This window comes from Plutella xylostella, chromosome 13 (assembly GCF_932276165.1).
Source record: "Plutella xylostella chromosome 13, ilPluXylo3.1, whole genome shotgun sequence".
NCBI lineage: Eukaryota > Metazoa > Arthropoda > Insecta > Lepidoptera > Plutellidae > Plutella > Plutella xylostella.
The window spans coordinates 4,075,052-4,100,456 of record NC_063993.1 but is presented as its reverse complement, the minus strand read 5'-3'; the positions used below and the strand labels follow the sequence as shown (position 1 = coordinate 4,100,456).

Genomic DNA, 25,405 nt, shown 5'->3' with positions numbered 1-25,405 from the left:
CGACTCAAATGGGTGAATTTCCCGCGGCCAAAATTTGCGTGGCATCAATGAAATCGGTACTAAAAAACAAAGATCTAATTTTCTAATATTTTTTTCCGGTTTTGTGGAATAGTAATCTATATGAAGCAGTAAATATTTTATCAATAGGATTAATGGATACTTTACAAAAAAATATTAAACCTCGAAATCTTTCATTGCCGTGTTTGTCCCCAGGTCACCTCGTTTTGTATTATTCTTCATTGATGAAAAAATATTGAGTGTTTAGATTTAAACTTAGTTTCATTTGATACATTAATAGTTAAAGTATTGTTACGAAATAGATTTATTCAAATAAATAAAGAATATAACGAACGGTAAGTGAAAATCCATGTGTCCCAGAACTAAATTTCATTGCCGTGTCCTAAACATGATCAATGATATTGTTTTATCTATGAACTTTGGTACCCCCCTCGGTGCGCTAATCGTTTCTTACAAGTGTCGCCTAACTGCTCGACGTAGAAAGAGGTACACAGGTGGCCACGATTTCGCGCTATAGTGAAAGTTATATTTGTTTTTGGTAACTGGAAATTTTTTCTTTCATTGCCGTGGATAGATATAACTTCTATAAAATTAAGTTTGTCTTCTTGAGTAAGCATTCAAAAGAAAGCATTTTGAAAATATTCATCGTATAAAGTGTTTGTTTCTTTGAAGAGTTAATATTTTTTTTGTTATTTATATTTAATGCCTTGATTTTCATCGCCATGCTTTAATTTCCGTGGTTTCCGTGGCCAAAATTTGCTATGGCAATGAAAAAAAAGACACGGAAATGAGAAAAATTTCATCGCCATGTCTTGTAAAATAATTTATTTTCATTGCCGTGGCCTGGTTATTCATTTCCGTGCCCAGATTATTCATTTCCGTGACATATGTTTTCATCGCCATGGTATGTATGATAAGGGAAAGAAAAATATCTACCATTTTTATAATACAGGTACCAATCACTAAAATTACCTACAAATTACCTCTTTTTGCAGTTCGATAAAACGGACGCGTATCGCGTTGTATAAAAACTAAATATTAAAACATAAGTATTATAATTAACGTTATGTATAAATAAGATCGGTATTAGCTCAAGCGCCCGCTTCTCATGCCAGAGATGCGGGTGCAAACCCGGCGCTGACATGTACCAATGAGCTCTTTGAATTTAATTACAATGTATACCATCGCTCTTACGGTGAAGGAAAACATCGTGATGAAATATGCATATCTAGATTTAGCACATTTAGATATGTGAACCCACCAACCCGCAGTGGACCAGCGTGGTCGGAAATGGTCCAAGCTTAGAAAGGCAGTTTAGACCTTGGGCATATGCAAAAAGGTTCCATTCGAGAGAGCCAGGTGCAGGTACTTACACCCCCAGCAGATAATAGAATAGCATGAACTTGATCAAGATGAAAGTCATGTAGAATGTTCACATCAAACGGGAGCCGTTGATCGTTGGTGAGACAACTAGGTATATGTCTACCTCAAGCAGACTATTCGGCTAGGCAGAAGCAATTTTGACAAAGAGGCTGAAAAGCGCATCTAACTGGGTTGCGCTGCATTCGGGAATCATCGTCACATATATGCTCCTCGGCCATTCTTCAGAGCCTGAAGACAAAGGTCTTCAACCAGTGCAATCTGCCAGTGATGACGTATGGTGCAGAGACGTAGACACTGACAGTGGGACTGGTCCACCTATTTAAAGTCACTCAGGGTGCTATGGAGAGAGCTAAGCTTGGGGTTTCTCTAATGGATCGTATCAGAAAAGAGTTTATCCGTCAGAGGACTAAGGTCACCGACATAGCTAACAAAATGTGAAAGCTTAGGCAGTAGGCAGGTAGCCGGACTAAGAAGGCCGAGGACCGAGTGTTGTGGCGCTCCTTGGGAGAGACCTATGTTCAGCAGTGGATGATTATAGGCTGATGATGATAACATACATTTCATATTATTATATCAATTAAAATATACTTTCATTTATCATAGAGTTCATAAAATATTCTATCATATCACGTTATCTGTGTAAAATTACACAACACCATTAAAACCCCTAGCACCAAAATTCTTAAGATAGGTGCGATGACGAGGAAAGCGAGGAGGAGCGGTTAAGTGCACATGCTGCTCCCCGCTTCGCTGTTGACGAACATGTGCACCTAACTGCACCTATCTTTAGGTTTTGGTGCTAGGGGTTTGTTCGGTGATGTGTAATTCAGTACAGACTATGTCATATCATAGTATATTTTATGAATTTTACATAAAATTAACAGTTCGTATACTTTATAATATTATACTTTATGAAAATATAGATGTTATAATAGGTAAGGTTAATTATATGTTGTGAACGATATTAATATCAAATTAAACATTTCGTTTTTATAAGTCGCAATACGAACCCCATAATAGTACTTAAAGAATTCCATACTACATTCTTTATTATTTTATACATACTGTCGTTCATTCTTTCGTTCCAATATCTATCCAAATATTTCTATCTACCATACATAATCTGCCTAAGTTTGCATTTCCCTCACAGAGTTTTTTTTATTGCAGTGGATTGATTCTTTCATATCCATAGCACAGTTCTTTCATTGCCGTGGACGTTAGTTTCATTGCCGTGGATGTTTTTTTCATTGCCGTGGACACTTTTTTCATTGCCGTGAAGGCATGGTTCATCGCCGTGGCACGAAATTTTTAATCATCTGTATCTCGTTAAGTTTTTAACTTATCTGCTAGCCATTAAGAAAGAATACTAATATTAACAAAATCTTTAATAAAAGCGTTTTTTTAATATGAAAAACCTTAAGATAAAAAAGTCCACGGAAATGAAGATTTTTTAGGACTTGTTGAAATCCACCCAAATACGTGCAGTGTGTTTGAATTGCGGCTATTGTAGATTTTGTGCCCAGGAAATGTTTGTGTGGATTACAGCTAATTTTATATTATTCATCCTGTGTCTTCCACATCGGGTTTGCACACATCACAAATATTTTTTTTATTAAACTAAAGTAAATGCTACATATAGGTACCACATTATACATAATATGTATAAGGATAAAATAATTGTATGTTCTACCAAAAACATCTTGGGCTTGGAATACATACAGTCTATTTCATTTCATTTTATAGAACAAACTGATTGAGTTACTCGGTAAAATATACCTGAACATCTCCGTACAACTCCAGACATCAGATAACGAGTTTAATCCCAGATCCGTTTGTGAGAATCTTTGCAAGAAACGTAGCAAACGCTCTGTTACTTTTAAAAACATTCCTCCTAAATAAAAACCTCCTAAATACAAAGTTATTTTTTTAAAAGACAATCGCTAGAAGATTTAAATTAAAACTTTCTCCGAAAGCATCTTAGAATATTTACATTTTAAATTATCTCAGTAAGTTGTTGAGTAATTGAGCTTTTTTATTATCATCTGCATTTAGGTAGTGTGAAAGCAGGTCATCCTGTGGGAAACGCTTATAAAATGTATCTCTTTTAAAATGCAGTTGATTTTTTGTAAAATTTAACCTTTGTTGCTCACATTCATATTCATATTACAACTTTATAACCTAACACAACAATATGATAAACATAAATTTTGCGAATTCCCAGCTCTACACCTAACTCATTTAGAAATTGTATTTTGGTGTTAGGACACGGGCACATCTCCATTTAGCAAATGAATTGATGCTGAGGTATGCATATCTCTGTGTCCTTCCATTTGAGGTAGCTCAGCTTGCCTCAGCTTGTTTGGTAAAGTTACTAAAATTTGTATAAGAATGTTTTTTAACAGTCTAGTTAACAGTCTCGTCTACCTCGATCCAATTTTATTTTAAAAATGAATTCGATCCCAAAGGGGTGGGAAAAGAGGTAAAAATGCAATCGGTACGGTTTATAAAGAGAAGTCATGGCTAGTGCGGTGACGCCGAGAAACTAAGTTTTTCGTATGCTACAACAGTGACTGGCTCACCACTATGTGGTAGCTCTAGGTAGATATTGGTATGAATGATGGGTATGGTAGACATTCGGTATAGAGCCTATCGATCAATTTATGAACGACATGGTGAATAATTTGTGAATTATAAAAGGAAAAGATCAATTTATTATCCTGTAGATGCTTTCATCAGGCTTCGTAAACAACACTGATTAAATCCCTCCATCTCTAGGTAGGTAAGTATTGATTACTTCCATGGTGTCTATATACCTACTTCAATATGGCTGACTGCCAATTCAGATACGGTGATTGGTTAATGAAGCTCAGTGATCTTGTTGATTGGAGACATTAAGCTCATTGTCGTTGTTCAACATCGATTAGTAGATGGTTAAATGATCCATCATCATTAAAGGGTACCTAGATATCATTCATTAGTTCAGAGCATAAGCGGGTTTCATATTATTGGCAATATAAATAGCAAAAGTCCGCTTTGGCATGTATAAAACTTGCAGAAGTGTACTTGCCACTCCAGTTTAGATCACTTCACAAGTCGACTCATGCAGTTTTTATTGCCAATGAATGCAAACTAAAATCTAGATCTCATATTGCAATCTCTATCAAATTTCTGACAATATATGTACTGCGAGTGTTTATGTTCTATAATTTTTCCAAGAACAGAATCTAATAAATATATTTATTGAAGAACTTTCACTTTATCGTGTTTTCCAGCGATGAAGTTCAGGATAAAACAAATTTATTCTTGAGATTAGATTACTGTTCAATTTATTTCCCTGTTGGATTATACAAAGTTTGTGTTAGTTAAAAAACAGGAAAATTTATTAATGATAACCTGAGTGTAATTTATTTTATAGCTTCCTTGATTCAGACGCCCTATACTGCCGCCTGTTCCTTGCATCTAGTTTTTTTCGTGCATATTTTTAACTGATTCTCTGCTATGACCTTTATTTAAATCTTTATTTAAACCAAATATTAAATCAAATTGAAATCTATCTCTGTCTTGCTTCGACAGTCTACTATCAGAGATCGAATATTTGGTGCAAGCCAGCCTTAATGTATGAAATTAAATTTAGATTTATTTATTTATACACTTTATTGCATACAGATAAACAATATTTCACAAGATGGGTACAGATAAAAGAGTTAACAGTTAAAGTACACAAAGGCGGACTTATCGCCTTAACGCGATTTAATGGGGATACAGTTCATTAAACGTAACCACGTAGCCTGCATGTTACAATTTATCTCTCTGTTGTTTTCTCGCGATAATAGAATTGGGTCAAACACTAATTTCCACGCCGGCGTCACAGAGGGGTGTCCTCTTCGCTACTTGTTTATAAATAGAACACAATCATCTCGGATATAGGACGATACACTCATATTTTGGTGGACGAGACGACTAGTTTTCAGACGAGTAGATTCATTAATTGAGATAATAGTTTCCTTTTTCTATCTATATGTCTGTGTTTTATTTCAGTTGTTAATTATAAGTACCTAGGTAATTACTACCCTTAAGTTGATGGATAGTAAGTGTAATGACTAATAACACCAATTACTTCGGCGGATTTTTTAATTTGAAATAACTATACAATCATTGTAATACATCATGGACCAAATGCTGTGTAAACTGCTACACAATATTTGAAAATGCATTACTCGTATAAAGCATAATCCGCAAATACTCACAAATTAAAGTTGTAGACAAAGTTTCAAAACTAGTGTACGAGTACCTTTCAGTGTAGCGCGACCGGGCCTTAAAGTTAAACAACTTTACAACTAACGTCATACGTTGTGAAAGTTTCAAAAAAGTTCAAGTTTTACACGTATTTCGTGAGTTCCCGGCTTTGTGTTGTACGGAATGTTTATCAAAAAGGTCTTCCTATACACACACGGCTCGTTGGGCTCGTGGCTCGTAAATTTGAATAATTCTTTGGGCATGTAATGGGATGGACATTATCTAGTTGTTAGGAAGGGCTCGTCTGAAAAGTTGTACGGCAATTAACGTTCTAACCCTTTCTTATGGGATCGAGGGAAGGGGTGGATCGGTCCACTTTGAGCCTATAATGTGCAGTATTTCTCCGTTATTTAGTGCCGTAATTTATCTATGCTCTGATAAGTATACTTTGGCCTTGCATTCCGTTTTTTGGGTTTATAAAATATGTATTGTATTAATACTACTACACTACGATACCATACGTACCTCCTGTAGGTTCACAAGTAGAAAATGCTAAGGTTCCCATATAGCATTAAGTCCACCTTTTGTACACTGAAGTATATTTTGTGCAATGAAAAATTAAATAAATACCTACCATTGTTGCCTCATAGTAAATGACAGTACAGTTATCGAATGTTCTTTTTAACCTCTAAACAAGAAAAGAGGATTGTTATAGTTACTAGTTTAAATACTGAATAAGTGGTCCTGTCGGTCCAAGCTACAAAACGAAAATCGATTCAAATTGTATTGTGAATTTTCAAACCAAATTTATGTTCAAGCGATTAATAATCCATAGGTTTTGTGCTGATATTACGTTTATTTACAAAGAAAACTGAATATAATACAATTTATACAGATGCGTATCGTGACGAGTTCAGATTGAGAAGTGAAAATCCTATATTAAATCGAGAGATCATTAAAATTGGTTCAAAAGTTATGCGCTTTGCCGAATGCTGTTTGTTAATTAATTGGGCATGCATTGTCGGTTTGGTATTTACATTAAAATCAGAATCAGAATGGAACTGTAGTTTGAGTCAAGAGGTTTTCATGAAATTAAAAAACGGACGACAATTAATTACTACATTCGTTTTGCCTTCGCGTTGCCACCCCTGTCACGAATACACAATACAAAACAATACGACTCAATTGGAAAACAAATACTCGTACTTTAGATTCATAGCTAAAAGCTAAAATCTCAAAAGAAAGAAAAAGTCTAAGTGTGAGGTGAAGTCCCATTGGTGCGTTGCGCTGCTAGGTGACGCATCGCGTTCTAAAGGAACGGTCATAAATATATATATATGACCTTTCTCGAACAAGTAGTGAATAAAGCTGACCGTATTCTAACTCCTGAAGGACGCGGCTGAAAATCAGTGCCGCGTCAAGTGGCTGGATGCCACCTCACCTGTGCAGCGATCACAGGATTTGATACTACTTACATATTTTCGAAACTACACAAACATATGGAAAAAGAACAGTATCGTCAACTGTCACTGTCAAAATGTAAAGCAAATTTGTCAGTTCCAAAAGTGGCATTTGTTTTTTCCATTCGACGACCGAATGGCGTAGTGGTTAGTGACCCTGACTACTGAGCCGAAGGTCCCGGCCCCGGGTTCGATTCCCGGCTGGGGCAGATATTTGTTTAAACACAGATATTTGTTCTCGGGTCTTGGGTGTTGGTATTTATATTAAGTATGTATCTATCTATGTATTTGTGTAGATATATCAGCTGTCCGACACCCATAACACAGGTTCTGCCTAGCTTGGGGTCGGATTGCCGTGTGTGAGATGTCCCCACATATTTATTTATTATTTATTATATGTTTGTGTAGATTCGAAAAAATTATCGATCGCTGCACTGTAGTAACGCAAGCTGAGGCGCGGGCGTTTCCAGTGCAGGAAATCACACAACATTTGTTAATACATTTCTTATTAAGTAAAGTACCTATAAGTAATAAATTGTAATAAATAAAAAGATATTTATAGTTATTTTGTTTGTTTATTTAATTTTTTGATCTGTGGTATTTTATATCCTTTTTTTCTCTTTATCTTAACCCTCCCCCGCTTGTCCCCAGCAATGAAGGCGGCCATCCTCATCCAGCAGTGGTACCGGCGCTACCTGGCGCGCATGGAGGTGCGGCGCCGCTACACCTGGACCATCTTCCAGAGCATCGAGTACGCCGGGGAGCAGGACCAGGTCAAGGTAGGTGGTTTAACTATATACGGAGGATGAAGAGAGGTGGTATACGTTGAAAGTGTTTGTCTGTGGGTGTGTATCTGTTTGTGGTAGCGTAGCTCCCACTCAGAAGTTATGCAGTGTTGAATATCGTTTTTTTTTAAACTGTTAGGTTAGTTGATTTTAATCATGACATGAGTCGCGTTTGAGAATGGAAATTAAGGAGGTGTATAGTAGTGTAAGTCAGTTAGTAGAGGTTGAAAGTGTTCATGCCCCCTTATCTCATTCATATCTAAGATAAAATTCGTTAAATAGTCATCATTTCTTAATTAAATACATAATATACTATGATTTGTTTCAGTTACGTAGGTAACACATGCATCCGATAGTCTTCTGATAACTAGGTGTGCGTATATTTTTTTTTGATAATTCAACTCTGTGGACTATTATAATTTGTAATTATATCACACGACAAAAAAAAATTGTGATTTAGGACACATGGTGAGCGTTTTAATTATTGTAAACAGTCGTCTAACGCCTTATAAAATGTCTCAAATTCCGTTATAAACCACCCGTTACATGTTCCTACTTACGTTGCTTGGTATTTTATTGGGCACTGCACGAAATTATCAGGAAAATATAACAGTGTGGCAGTATAATAATTATTGTGTAGTTTGCCTGCATTCTTATCGCATACGAAATCTAAAGCACTGTATAACTATGAATCATTTCTCAAATAAGTATTAAATTCGGTTTTAACCTGATAAGAAAAGAGTTGGCAAATATTTAACTACAGTAAACAATGCTTATAAGATTTGAGTCTGAATTACAAAATGTTTAGGTAGTAGTTCTACTTAGGCTGGGCTGTGCGCGCAATGCGATTTTTTTGATATTTTTGTCGCAGACGTATAACTTATAATTACTTATATGAGTTTGTATATGTGTGTGTTATATTGCATTTCAATCTAGGTAATTGCAGTAGACTTTTGTTTCGAAAAAGACATTATTTTTAGAACACAATTCGCTTTAACCCGATCGAAATTAAAATTAAAGACAAACAAACATTCAAAGGTGTGATGCCGCTCAAATAATTAAACGACAACACACTCAACATGCTCAGTGGGCACTCAACACGTGTCTAAAATGTGCATTTAAGCACTAAAATGACATTGAACTATGTCATATTAGTAGGTACAGTCAGCTGCATAAGTAACTATACACTTTCGTACCTTGTCAACCTGAAACCGCCTATCCATTCATTGAAAAATTGCCGGTTAGTCAGTTTGACAAGGTACAAAAGTGTATAGCTAGTAGCTACTTATGCAGCTGACTGTACCTACAATGAGCCCTAAAATACGGCCCGATGCGCTTGTTAGCATTTTAGCTCGCGCTGACCATTGCATAGTCATTGAGTAGTCATTGAGCAGTCATTGAGCGTTCATTGGGCAAACGAATCGTGCCTACAAATAGTCGAACCGAATGCATAAAGCAATATGTACCTATGTAGATGCACACACACTCTAAATTCGTGAAATTTCTGAAAGTCGATATTAGGATATTAGGTAAGTACCTATTAAAATCGTCAAACGTTGATATTATTCCCTGAGTAAATTGGGTAAGGTATAGGAACTTTGTATACTGGTCCTTAATTTCCATGTGTACATAAAGTAATGATAGGCAGGATGATATAAATTATTTTGTCAATAGATACTTGACATCACACAAATGCAGAGTGCAGTGACTATCTGTCTGGCCACTTAAATAATAATCGGGTTGTGGAAAATTTTAAAGCCGTACTAAAAGTGAAATTTATAATCCAATGAGCTTTGACTTTCAATTTATATTCTGATATCGTTTTTATGTCCTCTTGCGTCTTGATAACCTCTATTTTTAAGACTACGGGATAGGATTTTATAACTTTGACAAAGGAAAATAGAGAGAGATGAACCAATTCAATAACGATTATGTTTCTTAGATGATCATCATAATATGTGGGATAGTAAATAAACAATCAGAATCGTAAAACATGGCGATACTAGGTACCTATATATTTTATGCTACGTATATTATCCATAAGTAAACAAAATTACCTATATTATTTATTGAGTGATACCCCTTACCTTGCTATTCTTAGATATTCTTTTCGTGGTACCTTTTAGCCCTTGAAGAATAAATAACTTTTTTGATTGATGGTCTTGATGGACGATCATAACGGATTAGTAATTTCCAAAGCATCAGTGTTTTATGAAATTGCAGTCCCTATACGGTTATATTTACATGTACAAGAAAAAAGCAATTTAAAAAAAATACTTAAACAAAAATACCTAAGTAAGGAAAAAAAGTAGTCCAGAATGAAGATTAACAGTTTGCTAAGGAATTAAGTTAGAAGGATTATTTTGGCTTATGGGTTATGGGTCATCCTGTATTTTATTTTAATAGGTATCTTTGTTTGTTTTCTTTATATGCATTAATTTGAATGAAATTAGTAGTTATTCAGGATAGTATCGGAACACAGTATCAGGTTAATTCTTATCCTTGAAGATAAGATCTGGGGTACTCCCTGATTACGTAGGATCAGCAATTTGAACGCACGACCGCGCTGGAAATACTCTGAATAAGTAGGTATTATCCCTACCTACATCTGGAGGGTTACTCTATAATCGGCACGTTTAATACAACGAGATAAGGTCGTGGCTCGCGCAGCAGTGCTCCAAAGCTTCGTTTTTCGTCTTAGAGTGACCCCCCCTGAGCCTTACCCCTTACCCTTGATGTTCAATTTCCTTTAATAACCTTTTTATCTCTGTTTAGGATAGAATCAGGAAAGGTTCCCTTCAAATATGTTTTTGGAAGGACTTATACATAGGTATTTCCGATTGAGAGTCAGTTTGTTTGCATTTTTTAAGTAATATTATACATAGAAATTCGAGGTATGCGGGAATGTGATGTTTAGAAAGAGAAGCGCGGCGCGAAATTTTAATTTAATTAATTAATACGTAAACGATACGTACCTATGTATTTGCTGTATGTTGTCAAATAACGATATCCCCTCACACCACTAATTATACACTCACGGGCAATGAAAAGATTCCAAAAAATTACTCCTAAACGGAGAAGGCTAGCTTAGCTAAGTTAGGTAATATTTTCCTAAAATTTTAAATTAAATGTTTGAAAAATTTGGGGTCATTTGGTGTCGGCATTTTGTGAGTGGAACTTTTTCATTGCATGTGAGTGTATTTGTTCTTCTAATTTGACAAGAAAGATACACACTACGAATGCACAAATACCGTCCTATCCACATGTGGCGAAAGCGAAATTCGAGCGAGACCAAAAACCCACAAACAGTTTTAATGACTGAACCAATATTGTAAGTTTCACAAAAAACAAAAGTGTGTATAAAGCTGACTGTCTCTTCACCTCCAGACTCCAGAGAGTGTCATATTATATCATTTATGTATTCTTGTATAGAGCTTTGACGAAGACGATAGAAATTAGATTTGAAAAGTAATCAAACCGAACACTTACCCTACCGAATTGAAAATGTACCTATCATCTTTCAGATTAAGCGTTAAATTAAGCGTGTTAATGCTGTTATTTCAGGCCCGTATTTTAATTCAATTTATCAATTTCACGTCTATTCATACCTTTAGCGGCAGTTTTTCAAGCTTTAGGAAGGTAATAATATTTTACTGAAGTTGCCTCAAATATAAATTTAGGTAAAGGGGAAAATTTGCCCTTTTAGCTGAATTTATATTTTGAGTTATTCTTCTTCTTTGTTGGATTTGGGTTTTTCAACGTGCGAAGATGATTTTCCAGTAAGGTCATACAGTCATACTACACTGACGGGCAAAGAAACAGTTCCACTCACAAAATGTCGACACCAAACCGCCCCTATTCTTACAGATATTGAAATAAAATTTCCAACAAAATATTATTATTGTTTTTAGTTGGTAATATCCTGATGCTCAGTTAAATGTACTTCAATGTTGCAGAAGGCGTCATTAAGCTAGCATTTTCCGTTTAGGAGTAATTTGGTGCTTTTCTCAGTGGAAACTTTTCATTGCCCGTGAGTGTAGTTATTATTCTGTGGTAAGGTTAGTTGTAAGTCGCTGACTGCCCTGGATCCGCCGTATGTAGGTATATCTCGGTTGGAACATAAAATTCCTGAATACTCTACTCCTATCCATATAACTTAGTAAACATATGTATAATTGTTGCAGTTGTACAACTTCTTCAACGCGCTGCTGAGCCACATGCGCGACACGAGCGGCCGCACCTCCTCCGAGCGCACCTCGCGCACTGCCTCTGTCTGTGAGTGTACACGTCTGCATAATGTTATACTAAAAAAACCTCGCGCACTGCGTCTGTTTGTGAGTGTACACACGTAACCCGCAAGAATTATCTTGAGAGTTGACCTTGAAGCGCTCCCCTCCTGAACCCTCTCTAAGAAGACGAACGAACGAACAAGAATTGTCACACAATCAGCACAATACAACGATCGTTAGCGCTGCACTTTTGTTTTTCCGAAGCTTTGGAGCGATTTAGAAAGTGACCCCGCATATCCCTATGCTATACTAGGGTCAAAGACGAGAGAAGAAAAAAGGGTCGAGGGGAGCAACTCATGCGGACTGTAGCTCTACTCAAACGTAGAGTGTAAATGCTATCCAGTTCTGGACATATACTAGATATATACCTCCTCAAAGAAAATAATGTTATTGTTATAAACCAGCAGACGAGTTAGAGTTAGAGATGCCTATGTCTATCACAAAACAAACACATTAGGGGTTTATTGAATACCAATCTAATTAAATCATCTATTAATAGACAAGGGAAAAAAAGCACCTGAGTTTATTCCCACTAATACACATTTTGTCCACCCTTAGTCTAAATATTGACTCGTTTATTTAACTATGTTTATCACCGTAGCGGTTTCCGATCGATTACCTACCGGCCCGAAAGAACAAAACAAACAATTGTTCGATTGCGGCTACAGCGTTTATCTACGCCATTGCCGTTCGAAAATTCCCCTCCGACGATTAATCACTGAAAGGATTTGGCTTGTTGAATGTGGCTTTCGATAAGGAAATACCTGCTATAGATACTAATACCGGCTGTAGATATGTACTAATTGTTGTCCCGAGTGATAATCCTTACAAAGCTATCACTAGCCATAGTCAAGTTCGTGGAATTTTCTCTGAAACCCTACGTATGCTTTCCTTTTAGCCGAAGTCTTTTATAAATAAGTTGCCCTTCAACTCGTAAATGTCAGAAGTTAATGAATGGAATAGAAGTTAGACAACAATGATTAAATAATTATGTTGATGTCGATCAAACGGTATAACCGCTAGTACATTCACGAGAGGCACGAGCAATGAATAAGTTCCACTAAATAAATATCGACTCCTAATGAATCATTTTTTTTTAAGTCATTTAGAATTTGATCAAAATATTTACTTTTTAGTTAGAATATTCAGGTGCTCTGTTAAATAAATGTTTTTCAATACTGCAGACGGCGTCATTAAGCTAGTCTTTTCCGTTTAGGAGTAATTTGGTGCTATCGTCCCTGAAACTTTTTCATTGCTCGTGAGTGCACCTACCTAAACTTACTAAAGAGCCAAAGTTTACGAGTGTTGTATGTTGTATGTGGTGTCGAAAAGTACCAATAAAAACATATGAAGAATGCATCTCTGCCTACCATGAAAAGTTGTTGATTACTAAGAGGTTTTTATTTTTATTGTTTTGGGACATAAAAATAGAGTAGGTAGTAGTGCTATAATTAAATAATAGAATTCCACTGCATAGAAGTCAACTAAACAAAAAAGGCAATGTCCTTAGTACATTTAATTACACATGAATTCAATTACTTCAGACACGTATGTTCTTTTTTATTCGTGTGACAATGGCTGTCCACTTGCTTGGCCTCTTTGTGGTTTATTTCAGTGCCGGAGCGCACGCGAGCCCTGCGGTCCACTATGTCACATACAAATACATAATTCCAACTGCAATGACCTCTCCGAAGATAGAACTGGGCCTTCGCTATTTCTAGAACTATGTCACACGAAACCTAGTTTTTAATATTATAAAGCTAAGGCCGGCTGCTTGCATAATTGAGTGTGACTTTGGAGGCGTTTTTCCTGAAAATTTATTGGCAAAAGCTTAGGTAGCCTTCCAATAACAAATTGTTTTACCGAAATTCTTTAAGCTCTACAAGCTGTGCTGTGCAAAATTTATTCGGTCCGGCTCCAGTTGGATTGGGAAAATGAATTTTATTTTTGTGAACGGCGACGCCGCCAGGATTTCATGGTGACTTATAGGGATTCGGGGCTCAGGTTGAGAGAAGCCCTATTTCATTCCGAGATTGTAAGCCAAGTGCCTAATTGACATTTTGGAATCTTCAGGGCAAGTGCCATTCAAATGGATTCAAATTCAAATCAGGTTCACATAGATTCTTAAGCTATTCTATGTATGCTTTGCTCCAGTTTCATCATGCTCGGCTAGACCATAACAAGGGATTGGTTCATCAATTATATGTCTTAAATTTTTTTGACAGATGTGTCAAAAGTCAAAAACTAATCCCTGGTTATGATCTAACCGAGTATGATGAAACTGGGGCTTAACCTATGTATGCTTAGTTCCATGAAAATAGTTCAGAGAAAATAATCATTCCTACCTATAAAAATCTGTCTATAACCTCTTAGATGTGTAACCTTTCCTTGGTGTCCCTGCAGTGGAGCAAGTATTCTCCGAAGAGTCGGACGAGGGCGGGGGCGTGGACGAGACGGCGCCCCCCAAGCCCATGCGGGGGCCGGACATTGAGTTCCCGCTCCAGAGGAAGGACATCGACCTACTCATAGAGGCATTCCGGAAGAAAAAGGTACCATCATTTATAGTATACTCTGTTACTGTAAGCTCCGAGTCTGGAGGGTCACTCTCTTAATCGAACGAACGAACGAACGAACGTAAATTGTCATTGCCTAATACAATGAGATAGTGTCTTGGTAAGAGCTGCAGTTTTGTTTTTGTTAGATCATTCGTGAGAGAGTGACCCCCTGAAACGGTTTGTCCACTATCGTTTGGCACATAAACTTTAAACCCACAGTCTGTTTCGCCTATCGAACGTTTCGTCCACTTTGTGGGAAACCTCAAATCATCTTCGTTGGCAATAATGTACCTACCTATGTGAAATAGCATTTCATTGGGTAGCCGAATGTTGATGAACCGTTAAATTCCCTTACCTTAGACATCTACTAACGTCTCAAATAAAGCGATTTTGTGGGAGATCTTCTTACATTGTCCGGTCCACGGGGCTATTCACATTCGTGGAACCGCAAATGTAAAGACGACAGTGGGTATGGGTATATCCGGTACCCACGAAACGGGTACTTTACCGTATATGTACAGGGTAAAGGACCTCTATTTACCTCAATTATGGTGAGTTTACTGTATACTTAGTGAAAATTATTCAAAGGTTGGGTGTTAAGTGCTTCATATACAGGTCCTTCTGGCGACCAAACTTGTTTGTAATGAGTTCTGACGCCATTAAAACCTAGTTAGAGGTGGCGGCGCGGTGTTTCAAACATGTGCAGGTTGACTATTCATAGCAGCAAAGCAATCACAAAGTGGCCGTGCTTGGAAGTATTGCTGACATTCTATACTACACGCACGAGCAATGAAATCGTTCCACCTGGTATGTCTTTTTATATGTGAACTTTTAAATTGCTCGTGAGTGTACCTTCAGTCATAGAGTAATAACTAGAACTCAAAGCCCCCTCTTTTTAATATTAATATCATATTGGTATTTAAAAGCTTTCACAATATATTTTATGTCATAATTCACTACAACTACACCATCAATCTATATCATATTGGTATTCAAAATATTTCTAACTATCGCTTTGGAATGATTTTGTTGCGCTGAATAGAGCTCCAAGGATTGGCGTAAAAACATCAGGCAACGGGGGGTAATCGTGACTAATCAACCCGCTCCGTAACTGCCGAGGGCTTGTCACGTTGTCATCACGAGCTATCGATCGAGTTCTGCCTGATTACCTTTTTATATTACATAGGGTAGACACATATATAAGTCGGGCACTGAAGGAAAACTACCTTAAGGCGATGTATTCCCGGAAAATCATAATCACTCACGTCATGCTAATTTTTTTTTAAACTCACCTTCCAATGCTCGGTTGTGCAATGTTGAAATTAATTTCATTTACGCCAGTAACAACCGTTTTTAGGGAAATTTAGATTCATCAACACACAGACGAAATACGCTGATCTGTCTCACTAATCCTTGCATCAGCATGACAAACCTTAGCCCAGACTCTTCTTCTGTTGTATTTACCACCAATACCATAAAAAGAAGAGTTTGTTTTATTTCCCTAGTAATCTTCTCCACTGACCGGTCTTGTGCCGGTTTCGGCGGTAATTTACGGACCGGCCAGAGTGGAAATCTACTCTTCAAGCCCTATGTCCCTGATTACGGATCTCAGGACCTGATGATGATGATGATGACCTTCTCCCCTCCCAGCACCGCCTGCACGCGCGGCACGTGGCGCAGATCCTGAAGGAGGCGACGGCGGCGCTGAAGCGGCTGCCCAACATCCACGCCGCCACCACCTCCATCTCCAGCCAGATCACTATCTGCGGGGACCTGCACGGGAAGCTCGACGATCTGCTCGTTATATTCCATAAGGTGAGGGTCAAGGAAATGAAATATTGAAATGTTTGTAATCGACGTAAAATGTTACAATTATTTGTCGATACTCATAATGTTACTCTACCACCATTTCACGGGCTCATTAAGGAGGAAAGAAATGGCAAAAGAAACTCGTTGAGAATCTTTTCAACTTTTTGCTTATAAATACAGGCTGTATAAAGGCAGGCAGAAAGGTCACTTTAGCATACGAAGTTTCGAAGCGCTACTAACCACGCCACGCCTCTGTGATGTGGTAGCTGTCTTCCGTTCGTTTTTTGTCAAGTTAGAGCAGCCCTCTAGTTTCGCGCACAGCGCAGCGGCTTACTAGCCCTTTTCGACGCAAACGTAACAGTGCCAAATAGAGAAAAGAATACGTTTTCTCAGCGATTTTTGTCACAGATGTAGGGCATTGTAGGGCCCATCCCCTACATTTTTCTTTGGGTGAGTATCGCTACTAACGTACCAGGCACAGAGTACTTTGTTATCTTTGATAAACAATACGAACTAGATAGAGCGTCCGCCGCGCGTGACAGTCACCATCCGCCATGCACGGAATAGTAAACAAAAACTACAGCTGATACCGTACACCGTCTCACTAATTTAAATACGATACGTACCGGCTTCACGTAATATACTTACATGATGTGAAAGACATTTATACTGAAATGAGATTTAGCAGTGCATTTCTGCCTCCTCCGTAAGGGATTGCAAGCGTGATGTTATTAAAATTTGAAACCTGTAGATTAATGCAGTCGGCGGCACCGTATTTTTTAACGCTTCACATTATATTACATTTATCTACCACTTCAACCTACATGTACATATACATAACATACATATATCTATTGCCTATAGGTACATGTACTTATAGGTCTATTCATAAGCTTATTTGTGATTACTCCTATTTTTAGACATTAGGCGGATTTTATCGTGTACTTTCTGGATCGGAAGTAAATGGGGTTAATCCTAAAGCGGTCTCATGTTAAGGGTCCGGATTACATTCAGTGGAAACTTCTCTTATTAGCCCTGAGAACGAAAAAGCTAATATGGTTTAATAGCTGCTTAGCTTGATTTAAAATGAGTTTTTTAATCCGCCGAACGTATAAACTCACAAGCTTTAATAATATCTCAAATGTTACCTTGATGTAGGTACTGTAGGTGATTGCAGCTTCGTAAGTATTGTAGTTTACTACTAACTGTACTTAATTAATTAAACTGTATCGTAAGCAATTTATTTGTTATGTCAAAACTTACATCATCAGCCATGCTATTTGGATTGGTTTCACCTTTGACATTTTCACTATTCAGCCATTGATTGACCCTCGCGAAGCCAATCCAAAGAAACGTACCGATTTGTTAAAGTCACCGCGGCGCTTCCAACAAACGTTCATGCAATTTATTCGAATAGAATTCGCGATTGAAAGACGTGGTTTGATTTCAAATACAGACTTTATTTTGTATTAGGTAAGCGTCAAATATTTCTACATGTTAAAAGAACTATGTATGCCAGTTTACGTGGAAAAGGTATTTATATTAAAAGGCAAAAGGTAAGATAAAGATTCAGCGTTGCATCAAAAATAAATGTTTACGCTAATTTTTTGTTCATAATTATTATAGACTGCTAAACACGGACAAATGTATGCTTACCAACCGTTCTGTACACGGTGTACAAATCCAAATTAATACTGTAGTTTTCAAACTAATAGGTACACTATGTAGATACAGTTAGGTTAGTAAAAGCCAAACTCGACATCGTCTTCACTCGGAGCTGAAGGGGAAGTGACATAGTATCTGCGGAACATTCTAGTTCCAGGGGACTACTCTTGCTTGACGAAATACAAAGTTTCGTAGAGCTATCACGCTATATCGGTAAGCTTATTACAACTAGATAGAGTCGTAGATAGCGCAGCTTCGCTCCAAAATTCTGTTTTCCTGAAACTAGAGTGACCCTGTCCGGGCCAAATAGCACGTGCACCTATAACATATCGCATAAACTGTAAGAGCATACAGAAGCAAATAGGAGACACGTCCGCTATTTGTTGGGTAAACGTTTATTTAGAAGAGTAGTCTGCATTTGAGCGGGCGTAAGGTTTCCGTAAGGAGTCTTTCCGCTTATTTTCCGCTGACGCCAAGAGCAAATACTGAACCCGCTAGTAGCATTAATTCAAAGGAGAGTTTATCTTTTGAGAGTCAAAAGTAACTGCAGTTTAAAAGCGCCAGCCATAACTTTGAAATGAAAATAGGATGTATATTCTGATACGCAGAAATTGAAATCTCGCTTCTTTATCAGCTCCTAATGATCTCAGCGACCGCGTTATCTTTCTATTTCTAGAAAATATTTACAGCTCAAAGAACATGAGCATAGCCACAGTATAGTTATGGGGTTTTGACGTGGAGGGGGCGGAGTAGGTCACGCGTCCAGTGGATGAGCGGCTCACCTCGGCTCGGCTCACGGGGACGGTAAACAGACAAACGGCCAGCTTACGCGGCTACGCCTTTATTGATAGCCACCATTAAACCTGCAGGCTAATTTGTTTTCAACGGTCTTGTTTGGAGAGTTTATAACCATAATTTAATGAGTTAATACTTGTACTACTGTTGGTAATAAACGACGTTGGTGGGGCAATAAAGTTGCGATTTTCCAGTTCCTACAACCGAAAATGTACTACAGTTATGTAGTCACAAATAGAAGTCACTGATGAGAGTGAATCAACTGTATAAATAAACAAACTAGGTGCCATTCTATTTACGCAACAATTTGCAGAGTGAAATGAACTGAATAAAACAAACGAAATACACGAAAAACTATTTGTTCCTATGATGTACTTATGGCATTTATATTGTTGTATCTACAATCACTGTATGTCTACATAAAACCTTTTGTCTGTACAGATTTATTTAAGGATCATCTAGAACGAAAGATCATGTAACCAACAAAGTTTCTGTGGTGAAGGTTTTTTTTACGTGAATTCTCAAAACTCGTATAACAAAAGTTGTTCAGAACGACCCTTTGAGTCACCCCCTTTCGGCATACCATTTTTGAAACACCCTATACATATATACCTACGAATGCCAAATTTATTGTGGTATGCGCATTTAGCAGTACCATCAACCTCTCAGTGTGCGCTGCGGCGACCCAGGGAGGCCACTATATAAAATTATTATATAGTGACACAATAATATATACCACAATAAATTGGGATGACCACGTTAGTTTTTCGTCAGTATAGAGCAACCCCGCAGGGCTGGCGGGAGGGAGCGGCGCACGCGTCATCCAATTTGTCCAGTCGCAGTCAGCTTGATTGATTGACCGCCTGTTACGCCGACCTCATTTAAACGCCATGTTTTCACAACGCTATTTCCGTAAGCCCCGACTACTTGTCGATCGCTTATTGCATTGTTTGTTTATCATTATGATATTACAATGTTTACTGGAGATCAGTACATAAGGAGGGGTTATGCGCGTAATGCGAAGGCAAACAATGTTTAATGGTCTTGGAGAGGGCAGTCGGTAGTGTCTGTGTAAGGAATTCCGGAAACGGAGCTCGAGGCCATGCATAGCATATCCAGCAGTTTCTGATGGATAGTTGACCAGGCCTGTTTGGGGTTTGGTAATAATGATAAGCTAATACTGATGGGCAAGAACCAGCCGAGCTAATGAAAATGACGACCGCTGCTGCTGTTTGCTATTACTGATGCTACATTGCTATGATTTACTTATTTAAAATTCGTATAAATAAATGTGGTAATGGTATCCAGAAATAAGATCGATGATCACCATTAGGAGACTTACTCTAGCTTACGACACATGTAGTTTCAGACGCGCCGCTGCTGTGCTAACCAAAGCTTTATCTCGTTGCATGAAGCGTACCGATTCGATTGCATGATGTCTCTCATTCGTTAGTTTTTGTAGGGTAGAGTAACCCTCCAGTATCGATGTACAGAAGTAATAACGTTTCATATCAAGGGACATCAGATACGACGCTCGAGGGATCGGGGCGTAAACATATTTTATTGACGATCTTTTATGTTCTCTCTCCCAAGCGTACCAATTGTATAAACTACCTTTACTTTTGTTCAACAGTCCTATTCTGATTCATCTTTAACTAAGAAATAGAGGTAAATTAAAGAGAGACTTAAATTGAACACTTTATATGGAGTTGAATCCACTTCCTCTTGTCTGACTAACTTAATAAGTCCGCTCTTTGTAAACTTATAAATAGGTATTGTGTTATGCAATAAAGAACTAAAGAATATATTAATATATTAATATACAGCCTTACTAGCTAGCTGTTTGCGCTTATACCTACTTATTGCAATTCTTGTTCAACCAGATGTTCTATTTTCATTTAGTAATACCTATTGTTGAAGGGGAAGATAATTTCCAATAAAAGAAAATTGCAGTCACTTTAAATAAAACTCAAAAGAAGCAGAATACAACCAACAGGATTACCTAAAACGACGCGACTAAACGCGACACCCGCCATTAATCGCTCTTCACGTTTACTGCCATAGTTTCAATCCTACACACCAAACTCTGGTTATTAGTTAGTTCAACTATGCACACGAGAGGACGTTACGATCGGAGCTTATAAGTTTCATGCTTTAATGCCATCCTTTGTGGGACGAGATCTAAGGAGTAGGGCATAAAATCCTTATGCTCTTAGCTCTTAACTAGGATGACATAGGGCTGACAGTGGTGTGCATTATAATCTAATGTGATGGCCAACGATCCGCCTCGCTCAGCTGACAGGGAGTGGATGGATTTGTTAAAGGGTTGGAGCATGAGATTGGCAGTTAATCTGTTTTGTTAATGTGATGGCCGCTCGCGTGCGGTTCGAGTTTCAGCGGACACAGTCATTATTTTCAAAAGGCATTTTCTGAAACTTTTGGACTGACACACGATATTTTGTTGGCGTCTGTCCGTAATACACCATTTCTTAAAATACAATACGTTCATAGGTACTAAGATTGTTATGTTCACGGAGTTGAAGAGCACAAAAGCAATCATAATATGTATTTTACACACGTAACCCTCACTTGCCACGTGAACAATTGAGTTATGTCTTCACTGCAGAGAGAGCTTTTTAACGTTCTTTTTATTACACGAGTCACAGCTCATCTCATGCTTTTCGTAAATAAAGTCGTTTAATATTTTGAAATTAGAAGGAAACTACTTTTTAAAGTGCGTATAAAATTTATGTGTGGCCTGTCCTCTTTACAGCCCGGAGCCCGTATCTGGTCATAATAGCTGAGCGCAGGTCATGTCCTCGTAAAAAGGGGATAACAGGGTTTGTGCGGTTTATACTAAGGATAACGGTGACGCAAGAGGGAGCCCCACGCCGCCCATCGATCCCTGACAGTGCCACGGCGACCTTGCAGGCACTGCGTGGGCCGATGTACGGATTCACGAAAAATATTAATAACTTAAGCCGTAAAGGGAAGTACTTAGCCCTACGATATCGTCAAAGACCCATATTATCTGAGTGTTAGACACATAGTGAAGCTGAAAGTTTACTGAAGCAGACAATTAGATTGTACAAAGTACGTAGAGTCTTAATTAGATTAGGTATGAATACTAATAGACATTTAGATTCTATGGAGCAGAAAATTTTATTGTATTATTTTATGATCTAGCCGTGCACTGAATGAATAAATAAAACAAAGTGGCAGATATAAAATCCGGAATAAGATTCTATCTTTGACGTAAAGGTCAAGCGAATATGATGTGAAATGCAAAGCAAATATCATCTGATGCAAAATGATATTATTGGCGTGCTGATATTAGACCGTAGTTCATAGTATTCCTCTATAGAGGGTTACTCTATACTGACGAAAACGAACGAACGAGAGCTGTCGTGCAATCGGAACGTTGAATACAACGAGTAAGAGTCAAAGATCGCGCAGAGGCGCTCCAAAAATTAGTTTTTTGTCATATAGAGTGACCCCCCTAGTCCGACATGGGGACTCAGGCACGTCCCGCACAATCTGTTCCGGAGATACGATCGGCTACAAGTCCCCGCAGATCTAATTGAAAATCTGATTTGAATCTACTGTAGTAGATGTTACTCAAAATTTACATAACCCAAACTCCGATATTTCCGTATTCAACATACCTACAACAATATAGGTGCATAATTATATTATTTCAGGTTGAGTCCCGGGAAATCAGACTCAATAGAAATCCATTGATTGTCAGCCAATTTACAAGGTAGTAAAAAAACTAAAGCCTAATATATACAACATACCTTTTTTCAAAATTAAGTAATAAGTATGCTTGAATCATTGAAACCAACCATCATCCACGGGACATAGGCAAGGAGGCTCAAAAGAGGGAGCTCTTTGAACTTACATACTTATTATACCAATATTACCGGTTACCAGTGTAAGAACATCGGTCATGCGGGTTATTTTGAAGTGCAGAATTTCAAAATATAATCCCGTGGAGCATCCACGTATGAATGAATCATATTACAATACTTAATACTCAATCATTTATTACATCCATAAGTTGTACGAAAGACAAACAATACTAACTCTAACCACCTCCCTACGCAGAACGGTCTCCCGTCTCCGGAGAACCCGTACATCTTCAACGGAGACTTCGTGGACCGCGGCAAGAAGGGGCTGGAGGTACTGCTGCTGCTGCTAGCCTGCATGCTGGCCTTCCCCGGCGGCGTCTATCTGAACCGGGGCAACCACGAGGACCTTATTATGAACTCTAGGTGAGTGACGGCGGTTTGCGTTGTTAAACTGGAGCTCAAAGGTCTTATTACGCATTTTTAACCTACATCGAAAAAAGGAGGAGGTTGTCAGTTCGTCTGTATGTAATTTTTTTCTGTATGTTCATAGATTACTTTGCAATTTATGGACCTATTAAAATAATTCTTTGTAAATTTAAAATGGTGTAACGTGTCGTGTAACTCAAACATATTGAAGCCTTTGATATGGCACATAATATTTAAATAACTATTTTGGGATTTTGTTACATGAATAACAAAATCCCAAAGTCAATTTGCACCATGTTATGTTCACCAAATACGACAGACTGATGCAGTCCGCTTTTAATATTGCATTCTGCATTGTAGCGTTTGTACGGGCGAATACAAAATACTTGGAGTTGGATAGCTAGCTAAAGTATTTAACTAACTTGCTTTCGCAGACGCAAATTATGAAACTTTCACGGAGAGTTGTGTGTAATTGTGTAATAAAGTTCTTTATTTTCTGCCCCAATTAGGTACGGATTCATTAAAGAAGTACATCAGAAATACAAGGTGAGTAAATATACCTGAGTAAGTTGCAAAACTAGAGCTAAGACGCTAAAACTTTTACGTCAAAGGGTTCGTAGCTGACAAAGTACAATTTTACTTCGTACCGAAATAAAAGCGCGCGCAACTTTTACTCTTCAAAACTTTTTTTAATGATGCAAACATAGATTTGACTTATTTTTAACATTTTAATTTCATACCTTTGAGTCATATATGAATAGAGGGTTTGCAATACCTGTTTATTTTACTTTGGTGCACATATTATCATACTTTTAGTAGGTACACATTTATAAAAGGCACTTTCTGCGTGTTTTTACCGGTATTCACAACGTTTGAATATTTAACGACAGCGAAGCCACAATTTAACATGAAGTTTACATTAATAAACCTCTCTCTTTATTCGTTTGTTTGTAAAAGAGTTCGCGAAACACTAACTGTGTGTACCTACGTATTGCAAATATTGTCGACTTAAGTCGTTAGCTATTCGATAGGCGGTTCCTGGAGTTTATATGAATTTTTAGACAGTGGCGCCGATGAAGATTTCATACAAATTGCTATCGACTTGAGTAGGCTATACTCGTGATACACTCCCTGAAGCTCCTCCTCTTGCAGCACAACGCAGAGCGTCTCCTCAAGCTGATCGAGGGCGTCTACCGCTGGCTGCCGCTCGGCGCCGTCATCAACAACCGCGTGCTCGTGGTGCACGGCGGCATCTCCGACTGCACCGACCTCGACGTCATACGCAGCCTCGACCGGGAGAAGGTATCGTCATCAGCCAATAATCATCTACTGCTGGACATAGGCCTCTCCCATGTAGCGTCACAACACTCGGTCCTCGGCCTTCCTCACGGGCAAAGATATAATAATAATAATAATTTTTCAGATCAAACTTGAAATGACAGTTTACAAAACAGTTTGGTACAGTATGTAGCGTATACTGTCCATCTAGGTACTTCTTTCCATCCATAGTGGAATTGTATCAGTGACCTTCCCGTTAAAGGATCATTCACACATGCACAGTGCCGGCACAGGTCCGCCGCGGACCTGTGTCGGCAGTCGGCACTGAAGCATCACTGATATGTGTGAATATGCCTTTATCAGTTCAATGTACCCTACTTCACGGTACGTAACAGAGGCTACCATGTGGAGTGTCGAAACTCATACTCTATATGCAGGTCTATTTCGAATATAATTATCTAAGAAACGAATAGGGTTTAAGTAGTAAAAGTTATCATTCAAACTTATGTTCAAACCATTTCATAAGTCGTAGCAGCCCGACCAATACGACATTTTCAGGTAAACAAGCTTGCTGAATGTCGAGTATTGTAAAGGTGTCCCGTACCACTGTCAGTCACGTTGAATAGAGTTGTTGTAGTACGAGCTACACGCGTTTATGATATGTATAGGTCCTTACACATATAGGTAATGCCCTACAAGTTAACGGAATCAACTAGTTATTTGTTGAGAGACTCGATCACTACAATACTTATATAGGGTGTTGCAAAAAGGGTATACTAAGCAAAAAGGTGATTCGGCGGGTCATTCTGAACAAGTTTTGGAAATTCGCGAAAAAAAGACGGCGACACGTCGCGT

The 25,405-nt window shown here is 38.0% G+C and overlaps 1 protein-coding gene across 1 annotated transcript in view; it reads left to right on the top strand.

Annotated features, from left to right (window-relative positions):
* The window catches only part of LOC105386976 (serine/threonine-protein phosphatase rdgC), a 66,897-nt gene that overhangs the window by 23,638 nt on the left and 17,854 nt on the right, over positions 1-25,405 (top strand). Inside the window, exons 3-9 of the mRNA XM_038111773.2 lie at positions 7,749-7,876; positions 12,067-12,157; positions 14,575-14,720; positions 16,377-16,541; positions 23,103-23,269; positions 23,782-23,818; positions 24,425-24,574. Of these exons, the coding sequence (XP_037967701.2) occupies positions 7,749-7,876; positions 12,067-12,157; positions 14,575-14,720; positions 16,377-16,541; positions 23,103-23,269; positions 23,782-23,818; positions 24,425-24,574 (884 nt within the window). The remainder of the gene's footprint in view (positions 1-7,748; positions 7,877-12,066; positions 12,158-14,574; positions 14,721-16,376; positions 16,542-23,102; positions 23,270-23,781; positions 23,819-24,424; positions 24,575-25,405) is intronic.